The sequence below is a fragment of the Bufo bufo genome, chromosome 7 (assembly GCF_905171765.1).
Source record: "Bufo bufo chromosome 7, aBufBuf1.1, whole genome shotgun sequence".
Taxonomy (NCBI): Eukaryota; Metazoa; Chordata; class Amphibia; order Anura; family Bufonidae; genus Bufo; species Bufo bufo.
In genome coordinates this window covers 23,344,081-23,358,915 of record NC_053395.1, presented here as the reverse complement: position 1 = coordinate 23,358,915, position 14,835 = coordinate 23,344,081, and the positions used below count along the sequence as shown (strand labels likewise).

The following is a 14,835-nucleotide window of genomic DNA, read 5'->3' as shown; positions in this document are numbered from 1 at the left end:
CATACTCCAGAGCTGCATTCAGTATTCTGCTGGTGCAGTCACTGTGTACATACATTACATTACTTATCCTGTACTGATCCTGAGTTACATCCTGTATTATACTCCAGAGCTGCACTCACTATTCAGCTGGTGGAGTCACTGTGTACATACATTACATTACTTATCCTGTACTGATTCTGAGTTACATCCTGTATTATACTCCAGAGCAGCACTCACTATTCAGCTGTTGGAGTCACTGTGTACATACATTACATTACTTATCCTGTACTGATCCTGAGTTACATCCTGTATTATACTCCAGAGCTGCACTCACTATTCTGCTGGTGCAGTCACTGTGTACATTACATTACTTATCCTGTACTGATCCTGAGTCACATCCTGTATTATACTCCAGAGCTGCACTCACTATTCTGCTGGTGCAGTCACTGTGTACATACATTACTTATCCTGTACTGATCCTGAGTCACATCCTGTATTATACTCCAGAGCTGCACTCAGTATTCTGCTGGTGGAGTCACTGTGTACATACATTACTTATCCTGTACTGATCCTGAGTTACATCCTGTATTATACTCCAGAGCTGCACTCACTATTCTGCTGGTGCAGTCACTGTATACATACATTACATTACTTATCCTGTACTGATCCTGAGTTACATCCTGTATTATACTCCAGAGCTGCACTCACTGTTCTGCTGGTGGAGTCAATGTGTACATACATTACTTATCCTGTACTGATCCTGAGTCACATCCTGTATTATACTCCAGAGCTGCACTCACTATTCTGCTGGTGCAGTCACTGTGTCCTCTGTATATGCATGTGGCGCTCCCCCCCTGTGGTGTGGCGGATCGGCGGGCACTTACCATAGCTGGCCCACGCTCACTATAGAGTGGTACAGGATCCACAGCGTGCCCATCATGATCATGTTGGCACATCCGGTTATCAGAATGGAAGCTGAGATCACAAGGCCAAGGAGGGCGATGTTATCCAGGTGGGTGTCCATGGTCGACCAGTCTAGCACCCAGAGAAGGGTGGGCGCGTGGCTGACGGCTTCCATGCCAACCTTGCCCCCGAAGTACTGCTTGATGTTCTGGAGGTGCAGCCTGCATGGCAGTAACCCCCGCTCCCCGATCAGCTGCTTGTTCTGGTGGAGGGCCACGAGAAATGCCACAACTACAAAAGCAAGAGGGAGAGACATGAACACATAGAGGCTACAGGCACACAGAGGTTGCATCCTCTATTGTTTTACCACTGTGTCAGTCCTTACTGCATTTCTAGAATTTCATTCCCATGCTACTATTTCTATAAGATTATATTGCACCTACTAAAGAGCTGAAAAATTTACGTAACAGCGAAACTTTATGATTTTTTATTTTATTTTGGAAGGTCTGCAGGTTACCAGACTGCCATTTACATACCCTCTTGATTTTTCCTCTGTGTCAGTCCTTACTGCAATTCTAAAATTCTATTCCCATGCTACTATATAAGCTCACAATATTGCACCTATTAAAGGATTAAAAAATGAAAAACATAATTGTTAATTTTTTTTTTAATCTCTAAAGCCTCCAGAAATGCAGACTGCTGTTGTATCCTCTACTGACTTGCCTCAGTGTCAGACCTTACTGCAATTCTGGTATTCTATTCACATAATACAACTGTAATTCATAATAGTGCATCTATTAGTGGGTTCAAAAACGATAGCAATCTTTTCTTTTTCAGACTGCTGTTACATACTCTTGATTTGCCTCTGTGTCAGTCCATATTACTTTTTTAGAATTCTATTCCCATGCTTACTTTTCCAATATAATATATTGCATCTACTAAAAAGATCTGAAAAATTTAAGTAAAAGCCAAACTTTTTTTATTTTATTTCTGAAGATCTCCAGGTACCCGGAACTGTCATTACATACGCTCTTGATTTGCCTCTGTGTCAGTCTTTACTGCAATTCTAAAATTCTATTCCCAAGCTGCTATTTCGCTCATAATATTGCACCTATTAAAGGGTTCAAAATTGAAAGCAATATTTATTTATTTTTTAAGAAAGCCTGTTACATTTGCGTAAATGTCAGTCCTTACTGCATATCTACCATTCTATTCACAATTCACAATATTGCATCTATTAGGTTTGTCCTAAGTGGGACCGCCCCCTGCTCCATGCCCCCATCCGTGCCCTGGCCGCCATGGTGCACTGCGCAGAGAAAATAACATATGCAAAATAAAGGGGGTCCCCCAGCGATAGATTCTGTCACTCCACCCCACCCGTTACCCCAAAACACAAACTGGTGCTGCAGAACCTTGCCCCTCGTGTGGGCGCAGCGGTGCGGAGGACCATCAGCAGGTCCCCGCAGAAGGGTGAGGCGTCCGGGTAAGGCCTGGCATGAAGGAGCCATAAAACGCGCCAGCGCCGCCCCCTCCTAATAAAGCCATTTTCACTGCAGCAGACTAACATTATCTTCCCCGTAAACGCTGCCCACCGCCGCCAAACGGAAGCGCGTAGTCTGTCTGAGGGATTTAATTACAGCACACGAGCCTGGGACTGAAGCCTTGTGAGAGAGCGCTGCTCCGATCGGCTGCATTTAACTCATTTTTCACTCTTCGATTGCCAGCAGCCACCCTACTCGGCGACTTTCTAATAGGACTTTGTCTTCCAGTTCCTCACCGGTGTCAAGATCTACTGCTTGCTCTCAGCGAAAGGGAATATATCCAGTTTAAATTCAGAGGCTGAAAACTATGCAGACCCACAGCTGAGGATTTGTTACAAATGTATCCAGATCTAAAAATCCTTTTTTTTTTTTTGTGCAAAATACAATAGTAAATCTTGCCTTTGCTACAATGTATCAGATGGGAACGTTAAAAGGGTTTATCCGAGAATTTGGCATTGATAGCCGATCCTCAGGATAGGCCATCAGTATCAGTTTGGCGGGGGTCCGACACCTGGAACCCCCCGCCGATCAGCTGTTTGAAGAAGGCCGTGGGGCTCCGAGAGCGCTTAGGCCTCTTCTTAGGCCATCACCAATCTACCCCCTTTAAGGAGACAGGATACAACTGTAACAGAACCTCAGCTATGAGAAGTATTAGGTATATTCACACTCATCGTTGTGCATGGGATGCTGATCGTTGTTAGATTGGATACTGGTTTTTGGCTCGGTATAAATAAGCCAGCCTCTGGATATAAATAATGCCTGCTTCCATTCACTGACAGCAAGCAGATATCTTGAAAATGGTGCCGAAACACAAAGTAAAATAGGAAGTTATAACTATAATAAAAATAATGCTGTTGACAACCACTGCCGGCAGTCATTACAGTGCCACAAGTGACATCTACCTCTGCATAGCCCATTAAATGCAATCTGTTCTTACGTGTCAATCTTTACTGCTGTTCTAGTATTCTATTCATAAGTGGTAGATCAGGACAGACGCTCCTAGGTCAATTTTTTATACATGAAATCTACAGTCTATAGGGGGAGGGGAGGGGGGGGGGTTTCTGAGGTCGGTTACAGGACGGCACCGGGCAGCACGGCGAAGCCATTCCTCCAGATCTCTCCTGAAAGCCGCGAGGGGAATTCAAAGACGTAACTGCTAAATGCACAAGAGGGTCACGTGACGGCGCTGAAAAACGTATTAACCCTATAGGATTATATCCAGTCGACGGCGATATGTGCACCCGATGCTGCAGGCCTACAGAGCTTGTGCGTGGCCACCCTCCGTTCCCCTGCCATCAATGTCAGTGCAGGTCTCACCTCTGGGACCCCCCTGCTATCTCAGCACAGGCCCCCCCAAAGTGAAGGCACAAGCATGGCTATAAGAGAACATAAGCCAAGCACTGCATCACCGCAGTCCCATAGAGTGCCATGAGTAGGGTGGCAGGAGAAGTGACCCCTACCGACATCAGCATAAAAAATAAAATCAAGATGAAACAAAACAAAGTCTTCACAATCCTGGTGAAAAAACCGTAAATCAGTGTCACCCCGAAAAAAATATATATATAGAAAAAAAATAAAAAACCTGCACATCCCTGGTGACCATATGGCGCTTTATTCCTGCAGCAGCGCACTGTGCACAGTATGGATGATCCGAAGTCACTGAATCTCCCTGATGGGAGCACATCCAGCAAGTTCCAGAAACATACACCCGTCCCTGTGCCCTTATGCAAAATCTCTACCAGAACCCCCCCCCCGCTATTACAGGTAGGTATCAATGCCCAGGTGCAAACTGCAACCCCTGCCCACATAGTTGCACAAATTTGACTCTCTCACCCGTTCCCCCTTGGAAACCATTTCTCTATTGCACCCATGCATCTTGAATCTAAAAAAATTCTGATTAAGAAGCTTCCCACCGTTTTGAGCGGGCATCACCTGAGCAGACCCACATGTCTCCATGGTTACAGACTACAAACAAACCCCGACAGCAGGATCAGCTTGTAGTCTGTAACCACAGAGACGCACAGAAGCTGTATACACAAAACGGCAGATTTCTAAATAGGACTATTTGCAAGAAAAAAATTTTTTTTTTTTTTTTTAGGGGTGGTCCAGCCTCAGAGCTGACTTACAGGGAATTGCCGACATTTTTTATACTGATGACCAATCCTCACGATAGGTCATCAGTATCTGATTAGTAGGGGTCTGACACCCGGGACCACCGCCATTCAGCTGTTGGAGAAGGCACCGGTGCTCCTGTGAGCGCCACGGCCTTCTCACAACTTTTCCTAGGCCATCGGCTTGGCGCAGCTCAGCCCCATAGAAGTGAATGGGCTGAGCGCGAGTACAAGCACGGCCGCTATACAACGTACGGCGCTGTGTATGGTGAGCAGGCGCTAACAGGAGCACCGCTGCCTTCTCAAACAGCTGATCATGGGGGTCCCGGATGTCAGACCCTCACCGATCAGATACTGATCACCTATCCAGAGGATGGGTCAATCAGTTATAAAATCCCGCCTGTCATGTGCGGCAAAATAAACACCACTGTCCCAGCGCCGCAACTCCAGTTACTGGACGCCCTTGGGTTCCTAACAGCGACCGCTGAGGCCAAGGATTGGGCAGACAACCCCCTTAACATGCCCAGTCTCTGTACCAGGCTGACACATGCACCAAATGCCACCCACGCTCACAGACTGAAGACGGAGAGGAAGGGGCGGTCCTCCGACAGGATATACACCGGGGGGTCTCTTTCTTTTTTAAACTCATTCTTTAATTATGAACATAAGCGTTCACAAAATATCATTTTCACGGTTATTTCAATAAAATTCTGAAGAGCAGCGCGAAACCACAGCCAATTACAGGACGGTGGCGGGTTGGGGTGGGGGGGGGGATGATATTAATTCGTAGGGTCTGATCAGCGGGACGGATGTGAACACACAAGGCCGCAGTGTGATATAATGTACACCGCGCAGGCGCCGCCCCCCCCCGCCATCCAGGAATTTTTACATGCAGTTATTACAGGATCCATATTCTTCAGGGTTTCCTTTCCAGAAGCGCAGCATTGCCAGTACTGTCTGAAAGTGGAACGTGCGGTAATTCGGGAGCGCAGCGAAGCCTCGGTATACAGGGCGCTGAAAATAATGGGGAACCAGCACCCCCCCCCCCCCCTCCCCCAATGAGGCCAAAAATGATCTCCTATATGGTGTCTCGTAATCTGCAGACGTCTCGTGTCTTCAGATTTACTGCCAGGAAGGAGCCGTCTGGAATCTGACATGGGGCTGCTCTTTCTGTCCCCCAGGTAGGTCTCTCCTGTCAATCATATTGAGACCCCTCCAACGGCTGCCGAGACATGCTTGATGTAATCTACCTTTGGACAGCAGTCAGCCATGCTGGGTCCGGCCGTGCGTGCATGTGTTCTCAATAAGGAGAGAGGTGTTAGCCACTGTCGGACATCTCCTTAAAGGGATATTCCCATCTCAGACATAGCAGATAGGTGCAGGTCCCACCTCTGGGATCCGCTCGAATCTCCAGAACTGGCCCTTGAAGTAAATGAGCGTGCACTGTGCAAACGCCGGCTCGGCTATTTCCGCAGGGCCATAGCGGTGGCCGCGCATGCGCAGTGCGTTCTCCCGTCCACTGCTACGAGACTGAGCCAGCGATTGGCTATTTTCGGAACTCCCATAGAAGCGAGAGGAGAACACGCTGCGCATGCGCAGTGTACGCTCCTTCACTTCGGGGGGGGGGGCCGTTCTGGAGATAGGAGCGGGTGCCAGAGGTATATGCAGCACTTATCTTCGTTGTCTGAGACGGACCAACCCCTTTAAGAAGGGGAGGATCAGACATGCCGCAATGCATCAACAGGATTCTCGCACGGGCGGCTAGACTGACTATGTCTTTAAGGAACATTTTTGGATTCCTTCTTGCACCCCCGGCTTCCATCTCAAGGTGTTCTCAGCTGGAGTGGAAGAGAAATATCCAATTTTACACCAGATTTGAAACACGAGCGGAGAGCGGCGTGTCCTCTGCTGTGTAAGAGCCTCATGAGGACTCCGCACAACCGCCACGTGAACGCCTAAAACCAGGGGCCCCGAGTCACAAAACTACAGCTGTGTTAAGTCCTGCTGCTTGACGGGAGCAGAGTCGGGTTCAGACGGATGACAACATTTACAGGAGAACTGCTAAAGTATTAGCGCCCTTGACGAAATCAGCACATCTGTTGATATTTTCTTAAAGGAAAAGTACACAAATATTGTCCTTTGTATGAAAACCCCTCAAAGTTACACTAAAATGGCAGATAGTAAGCTACAGCTTTAGGCCTCATGCACACGGCCGTTGTTTGGGTCCACATCCGAGCCGCCGTTTTGGCGGCTCGAATGCGGACCCATTCACTTCAATGGGGAGGCAAAAGATGCGGACAGCACTCCGTGTGCTGTCCGCATCCGTTGCTCCGTTTCACGGCCCCACAAAAAAAATATAACATGTCCTATTCTTGTCCGCAAAACGGACAAGAATAGGCAGTTATATCAACGGCCGCCCGTTCCGTTCCGCAAATTGCGGAAGGCACACGGGCGGCTTCCGTTTTTTGCGGATCCGGGTTTGCGGACCGCAAAAAACGGCACGGTCATGTGCATGTAGCCTTAAAGAGCGGCTCTCACCTCCTCTGACATGTCTGTTTTAGTAACTACTTCCATTACCCATGTAATAACACCCCTGCAGTAACACCCAGCTGGACCTTCAATGCAAACTGCTAGTAGGAATAATAGAGTCATAAGAATAGTTTCCCCGGAATGGTTAATGCAAGCAGTGACTAAATCAGACATGTCAGGAGAGCTGCTTTTTTCTCAACGGAGGGCAAAGATGGCAGCGCTGCTATGCAATTGTACATCACAGGGCAATGAACGCGACTGCGACTCGCCAGAAATCCGGCAGATCCAGCAGTCGTGGCAGTGTGTAAATCGCAACGCGACCTCATTCGCTTTCATCATGCTGCAATCTTTGACCGTGCATTATCTCGCCTGAAGTCACCGCGTCGCCCAAGCCTTAGATTTATGGGCAACTAGAGAAAATTTTAGGAGCATGGGATCTGTACGGAAAACATGGCGTATACCGTCTGCCATTCACCATGGCTAGAGCCAATGAGCCAATCAGAGTCTTCAATTTATCGAGAGTCGACTCGCCAGCCTGTTTGCCAAATGGATTAGCCAGGCCTGAGAGCCATTATAATGTACAGACTGGTAAAATGGTTTGCTAATCTCTACTCACAACCGAACGACGACACTACGCGACCCCATGTGTCCCCCTACTATCCGAAAAAACTACCAAGGAAGGGGGGGGGGGGCATTGGGCCAGGAATGCATCATGTGAGGTCGGGCTTGCTTACGATACATTGCCAGTTTAAGGCTCCTTAATGAAACCAACGTCCACAGTCGAGCGGGGGGGACATCTGCCAAGTAAACATCACGGCGCGGAGCTGGCCGGGGTTATCAGGAATGTTCCGCTGCAATCATGGCCTCCGCCAAGAGATGCGGCGCTCGTCTAATCCACCGGTCATCCGACTCGCTGCTAGGAAAATGGTTCTCATTAGAGAAAAAAATAAAATTATGTGTAACAAACACAACCCTGAGCGGGCCCTCGGGGGCCATAACACGGGACACACCGGGAGCCCGGAAAACGGCATTGTCTGGAATGTTGGTGCTGGAAAAGCGCCATATACAGGGAAGGGTGCACTCATACTGCAGTGTACGTGTGGTGTACAGCGAGGGGTAATCTGATGTATCCGACTGCTCTGACACAGGCGACTCTATAGGCAGCGCTATACGTCCTCTATTGGCTCCTATGTAAAAAAAAATATAATAATATATATATATATATATATATATATATATATATATATATATATATATATATAGATATAATAGATATAACACGCGGCATCTGTAGGGAATAGCAGGTACAGCGATATATATCAGCCCAGCGGAGGCCGGGGGGGGGGGGGGGGGCAGGTTAAATGGAGGCCCTCAGATACATCTGACATATGCGGGGAGCTTTCCCAGTACGGCGGACCACTGCAGCACAATGGAACGGGAACAGTATATTTCTATATACAGTGCACTCATAGTATATAGAACTGTATATATATCTGTATACAGTGCACTCAGTGTACAGGACGGTATATATATCTGTATACAGTGCACTCACAGTATATAGGATGGTTATATATATACACAGTACAGACCAAAAGTTTGGACACACCTTCTCATTCAAAGAGTTTTCTTTATTTTCATGACTATGAAGGCATCAAAACTATGAATTAACACATGTGGAATTATATACATAACAAACAAGTGTGAAACAACTGAAAATATGTCATATTCTAGGTTCTTCAAAGTAGCCACCTTTTGCTTTGATTACTGCTTTGCACACTCTTGGCATTCTCTTGATGAGCTTCAAGAGGTAGTCCCCTGAAATGGTCTTCCAACAGTCTTGAAGGAGTTCCCAGAGATGCTTAACACTTGATGGCCCTTTTGCCTTCACTCTGCGGTCCAGCTCACCGCAAACCATCTCGATTGGGTTCAGGTCCGGTGACTGTGGAGGCCAGGTCATCTGGCGCAGCACCCCATCACTCTCCTTCATGGTCAAATAGCCCTTACTTTCAAAGTTTTCCCAATTTTTCGACTGACTGACTTTCATTTCTTAAAGTAATGATGGCCACTCGTTTTTCTTTACTTAGCTGCTTTTTTCTTGCCATATACAAATTCTAACAGTCTATTCAGTAGGACTATCAGCTGTGTGTCCACCTGACTTCTCCTCAACGCAACTGATGGTCCCAACCCCATTTATAAGGCAAGAAATCCCACTTATTAAACCTGACAGGGCACACCTGTGAAGTGAAGACCATTTCAGGGGACTACCCCTTGAAGCTCATCAAGAGAATGCCAAGAGTGTGCAAAGCCGTAATCAAAGCAAAAGGTGGCTACTTTGAAGAACCTAGAATATGACATATTTTCAGTTGTTTCACACTTGTTTGTTATGTATATAATTCCACATGTGTTAATTCATAGTTTTGATGCCTTCAGTGTGAATCTACAATTTTCATAGTCATGAAAATAAAGAAAACTCTTGAATGAGAAGGTGTGTCCAGACTTTTGGTCTGTACTGTATATATATATATATATATATATAACCATCCTATATACTGTGAGTGCACTGTATACAGATATATATACCGTCCTGTACACTGAGTGCACTGTATACAGATATATATACCGTTCTATATACTGTAATGTAATATCATGAAAATAAAGAAAACTCATTGAATGAGAAGGTGTGTCCAAACTTTGGTCTGTACTGTATATTATATATATATATATATATATATATATATTATATATATATACAGTCGTGGCCAAAAGTTTTAAGAATTACATAAATATTGGAAATTGAAAAGTTGCTGCTTAAGTTTTTATAATAGCAATTTGCATATACTCCAGAATGTTATGAAGAGTGATCAGATGAATTGCATAGTCCTTCTTTGCCATGAAAATTAACTTAATCCCCAAAAAAACTTTCCACTGCATTTCATTGCTGTCATTAAAGGACCTGCTGAGATCATTTCAGTAATCGTCTTGTTAACTCAGGTGAGAATGTTGACGAGCACAAGGCTGGAGATCATTATGTCAGGCTGATTGGGTTAAAATGGCAGACTTGCCATGTTAAAAGGAGGGTGATGCTTGAAATCATTGTTCTTCCATTGTTAACCATGGTGACCTGCAAAGAACCGCGTGCAGCCATCATTGCGTTGCATAAAAATGGCTTCACAGGCAAGGATATTGTGGCTACTAAGATTGCACCTCAATCAACAATTTATAGGATCATCAAGAACTTCAAGGAAAGAGGTTCAATTCTTGTTAAGAAGGCTTCAGGGCGTCCAAGAAAATCCAGCAAGCGCCAGGATCGTCTCCTAAAGAGAGATTCAGCTGCGGGATCGGAGTGCCACCAGTGCAGAGCTTGCTCAGGAATGGCAGCAGGGCAGGTGTGAGCGCATCTGCACGCACAGTGAGGCCAAGACTTTTGGAAGATGGCCTGGTGTCAAGAAGGGCAGCAAAGAAGCCACTTCTCTCCAAAAAAAACATCAGGGACAGATTGATCTTCTGCAGAAAGTATGGTGAATGGACTGCTGAGGACTGGGGCAAAGTCATATCTCCGATGAAGCCTCTTTCCGATTGTTTGGGGCATCTGGAAAAAGGCTTGTCCGGAGAAGAAAAGGTGGGCGCTACCATCAGTCCTGTGTCATGCCAACAGTAAAGCATCCTGAGACCATTCATGTGTGGGGTGGCTTCTCATCCAAGGGAGTGGGCTCACTCACAATTTTGCCCAAAAACACAGCCATGAATAAAGAATGGCACCAAAACACCCTCCAACAGCAACTTCTTCCAACAATCCAACAACAGTTTGGTGAAGAACAATGCATTTTCCAGCACGATGGAGCACCGTGCCATAAGGCAAAAGTGATAACTAAGTGGCTCGGGGACCAAAACGTTGACATTTTGGGGTCCATGACCTGGAAACTCCCCAGATCTTAATCCCATTGAGAACTTGTGGTCAATCCTCAAGAGGCGGGTGGACAAACAAAAACCCACTAATTCTGACAAACTCCAAGAAGTGATTATGAAACAATGGGTTGCTATCAGTCAGGAATTGGCCCAGAAGTTGATTGAGAGCATGCCCAGTCGGATTGCAGAGGTCCTGAAAAAGAAGGGCCAACACTGCAAATACTGACTCTTTGCATAAATGTCATGTAATTGTCGATAAAAGCCTTTGAAACGTATGAAGTGCGTGTAATTATATTTCACTACATCACAGAAACCAACTGAAACAAAGATCTAAAAGCAGTTTAGCAGCAAACTTTGTGAAAACTAATATTTGTGTCATTCTCAAAACTTTTGGCCACGACTGTACATATACACTGCTCAAAAAAATAAAGGGAACACTTAAACAACACAATGTAACTCCAAGTCAATCACACTTCTGTGAAATCAAACTGTCCACTTAGGAAGCAACACTGAGTGACAATCAATTTCACATGCTGTTGTGCAAATGGGATAGACAACAGGTGGAAATTATAGGCAATTAGCAAGGACACCCCCAATAAGGAGTGGTTCTGCAGGTGGTGACCACAGACCACTTCTCAGTTCCTATGCTTCCTGGCTGATGTTTTGGTCACTTTTGAATGCTGGCGGTGCTTTCACTCTAGTGGTAGCATGAGACGGAGTCTACAACCCACACAAGTGGCTCAGGTAGTGCAGCTTATCCAGGATGGCACATCAATGTGAGCTGTGGCAAGAAGGTTTGCTGTGTCTGCCAGCGTAGTGTCCAGAGCATTGGAGGCGCTACCAGGAGACAGGCCAGTACATCAGGAGACGTGGAGGAGGCCGTAGGAGGGCAACAACCCAGCAGCAGGACCGCTACCTCCGCCTTTGTGTAAGGAGGAACAGGAGGAGCACTGCCAGAGCCCTGCCAAAATGACCTCCAGCAGGCCACAATGTGCATTGTGTCTGCTCAAACGGTCAGAAACAGACTCCATGAGGGTGATATTGAGGGCCCGACGTCCACAGGTGGGGGTTGTGCTTACAGCCCAACACTGTGCAGGACGTTTGGCATTTGCCAGAGAACACCAAGATTGGCAAATTCGCCACTGGCGCCCTGTGCTCTTCACAGATGAAAGCAGGTTCACACTGAGCACATGTGACAGACCGTGACAGAGTCTTGAGACGCCGTGGAGAACGTTCTGCTGCCTGCAACATCCTCCAGCATGACCGGTTTGGCATTGGGTCAGTAATGGTGTGGGGTTGCATTTCTTTGGAGGGCCGCACAGCCCTCCATGTGCTCGCCAGAGGTAGCCTGACTGCCATTAGGTACCGAGATGAGATCCTCAGACCCCTTGTGAGACCATATGCTGGTGCGGTTGGCCCTGGGTTCCTCCTAATGCAAGACAATGCTAGACCTCATGTGGCTGGAGTGTGTCAGCAGTTCCTGCAAGACGAAGGCATTGATGCTATGGACTGGCCCGCCCGTTCCCCAGACCTGAATCCAATTGAGCACATCTGGGACATCATGTCTCGCTCTATCCACCAACGTCACGTTGCACCACAGACTGTCCAGGAGCTGGCAGATGCTTTAGTCCAGGTCTGGGAGGAGATCCCTCAGGAGGACCGTCCGCCACCTCATCAGGAGCATGCACAGGCGTTGTAGGGAGGTCATACAGGCACGTGGAGGCCACACACACTACTGAGCCTCATTTTGACTTGTTTTAAGGACATTACATCAAAGTTGGATCAGCCTGTAGAGTGTTTTTCCACTTTAATTTTGAGTGTGACTCCAAATCCAGACCTCCATGGGTTGAAAAATTAGATTTCCATTTTTTAATTTTTGTGTGATTTTGTTGTCAGCACATTCAACTATGTAAAGAACAAAGTATTTCAGAAGAATATTTAATTAATTTAGATCTAGGATGTGTTATTTTTGTGTTCCCTATTTTTTTGAGCAGTGTATATCTGCATACAGTGCACTCACAGTATACAGGACGGTATATATATCTGCATACAGTGCACTCACAGTATATAGGACGGTATATATATATCTGTATACAGGGCGGTATATATATCTGTATACAGGACGGTATATATATCTGCATACAGTGCACTCACAGTATACAGGACGGTATATATATCGGCATACAGTGCACTCACAGTATATAGGACGGTATATATATATCTGTATACAGGACGGTATATATATCGGCATACAGTGCACTCTCAGTATACAGGACGGTATATATATCGGCATACAGTGCACTCACAGTATATAGGACGGTATATATATCTGTATACAGTGCACTCACAGTATATAGGACGGTATATATATATATATATATCTGCATACAGTGCACTCACAGTATATAGGACGGTATATATGTCTGTATACAGTGCACTCACAGTATATAGGACGGTATATATATCTGTATACAGTGCACTCACAGTATATAGGACGGTATATATATATATCTGCATACAGTGCACTCACAATATATAGGACGGTATATATATATATATCTGCATACAGTGCACTCACAGTATACAGGACGGTATATATATATCTGCATACAGTGCACTCACAGTATACAGGACGGTATATATATATCTGCATACAGTGCACTCACAGTATATAGGACGGTATATATATATCTGCATACAGTGCACTCACAGTATATAGGACGGTATATATATCTGCATACAGTGCACTCACAGTATACAGGACGGTATATATATCTGCATACAGTGCACTCACAGTATATAGGACGGTATATATATATCTGCCTACAGTGCACTCACAGTATACAGGACGGTATATATATATCTGCATACAGTGCACTCACAGTATATTAGGACGGTATATATTTATCTGCATACAGTGCACTCACAGTATATAGGACGGATATATATCTGCATACAGTGCACTCACAGTATACAGGACGGTATATATATATCTGCATACAGTGCACTCACAGTATACAGGACGGTATATATATCTGCATACAGTGCACTCACAGTATACAGGACGGTATATATATCTGCATACAGTGCACTCACAGTATATAGGACGGTATTTATTCTGCATACAGTGCACTCACAGTATATAGGACGGTATATATATCTGCATACAGTGCACTCACAGTATACAGGACGGTATATATATCTGCATACAGTGCACTCACAGTATATAGGACGGTATATATATCTGCATACAGTGCTCTCAGCAGCACTATTCCTAGTAAGCCAGTAAGGCCCAGGCAGGAGGGAGACTCGGTGCCGCCATGCTGCTTCCCCTCTCGGACCGTCCCATTGTCAGCCCCCCGCTGCTTCCTTTCCCTTCCTTCTCCTCAGCCCCGGATTCCCCGGTGCCAGCTGTCCACACTGGGCGCCCGCCATCTTGGGGCTCACACCGCGCCTGCGTCACCTGTGTGTGGAGGGCAGAGTCCGCCAGACCGGGCAGTGACCCCGGGGCTGAGCTCACCCGGGACAGGGGGCCATAAGACCCACACCGTCCTGAATACTGGGGGTAGTAGTCTCCTTGTATTATCACCACTAATGTACATGATGTATCCAAAGCTATATAACACAGGGGTGACCATGACGTCACCCATACACCTCTGACGTCACCATAGCGGTTATAGGGTTGTAACCCAAACACATTGAAACGTGACAGTGCTGTAGGGCCAGTTCACACGGAGTTGTTTTTCTTTTTGTTGCTTATTGTGGTGCGTTTCCACCTCAAAATCAGCTCCAAAAAACTCCTCAAAAACACCCTCCCCTTCATTTCAATGGGAAACGCCCTTTCCTTTTTTTTTCTGCATAGAAGT

General features: G+C 46.1%; 1 protein-coding gene across 1 annotated transcript in view; it reads right to left on the bottom strand.

Moving 5' to 3' along the window:
- LMF1 (lipase maturation factor 1) overlaps nucleotides 1-14,417 on the bottom strand; it is a 215,682-nt gene extending 201,265 nt beyond the window's left edge. The window contains exons 1-2 of the mRNA XM_040439943.1: nucleotides 14,191-14,417; nucleotides 864-1,173 (exon numbers count right to left, since the gene is read on the bottom strand). Of these exons, the coding sequence (XP_040295877.1) occupies nucleotides 864-1,057 (194 nt within the window). The 5' untranslated portion in view covers nucleotides 1,058-1,173; nucleotides 14,191-14,417. The remainder of the gene's footprint in view (nucleotides 1-863; nucleotides 1,174-14,190) is intronic.
- Between the last annotated feature and the right edge of the window lie 418 nt (nucleotides 14,418-14,835).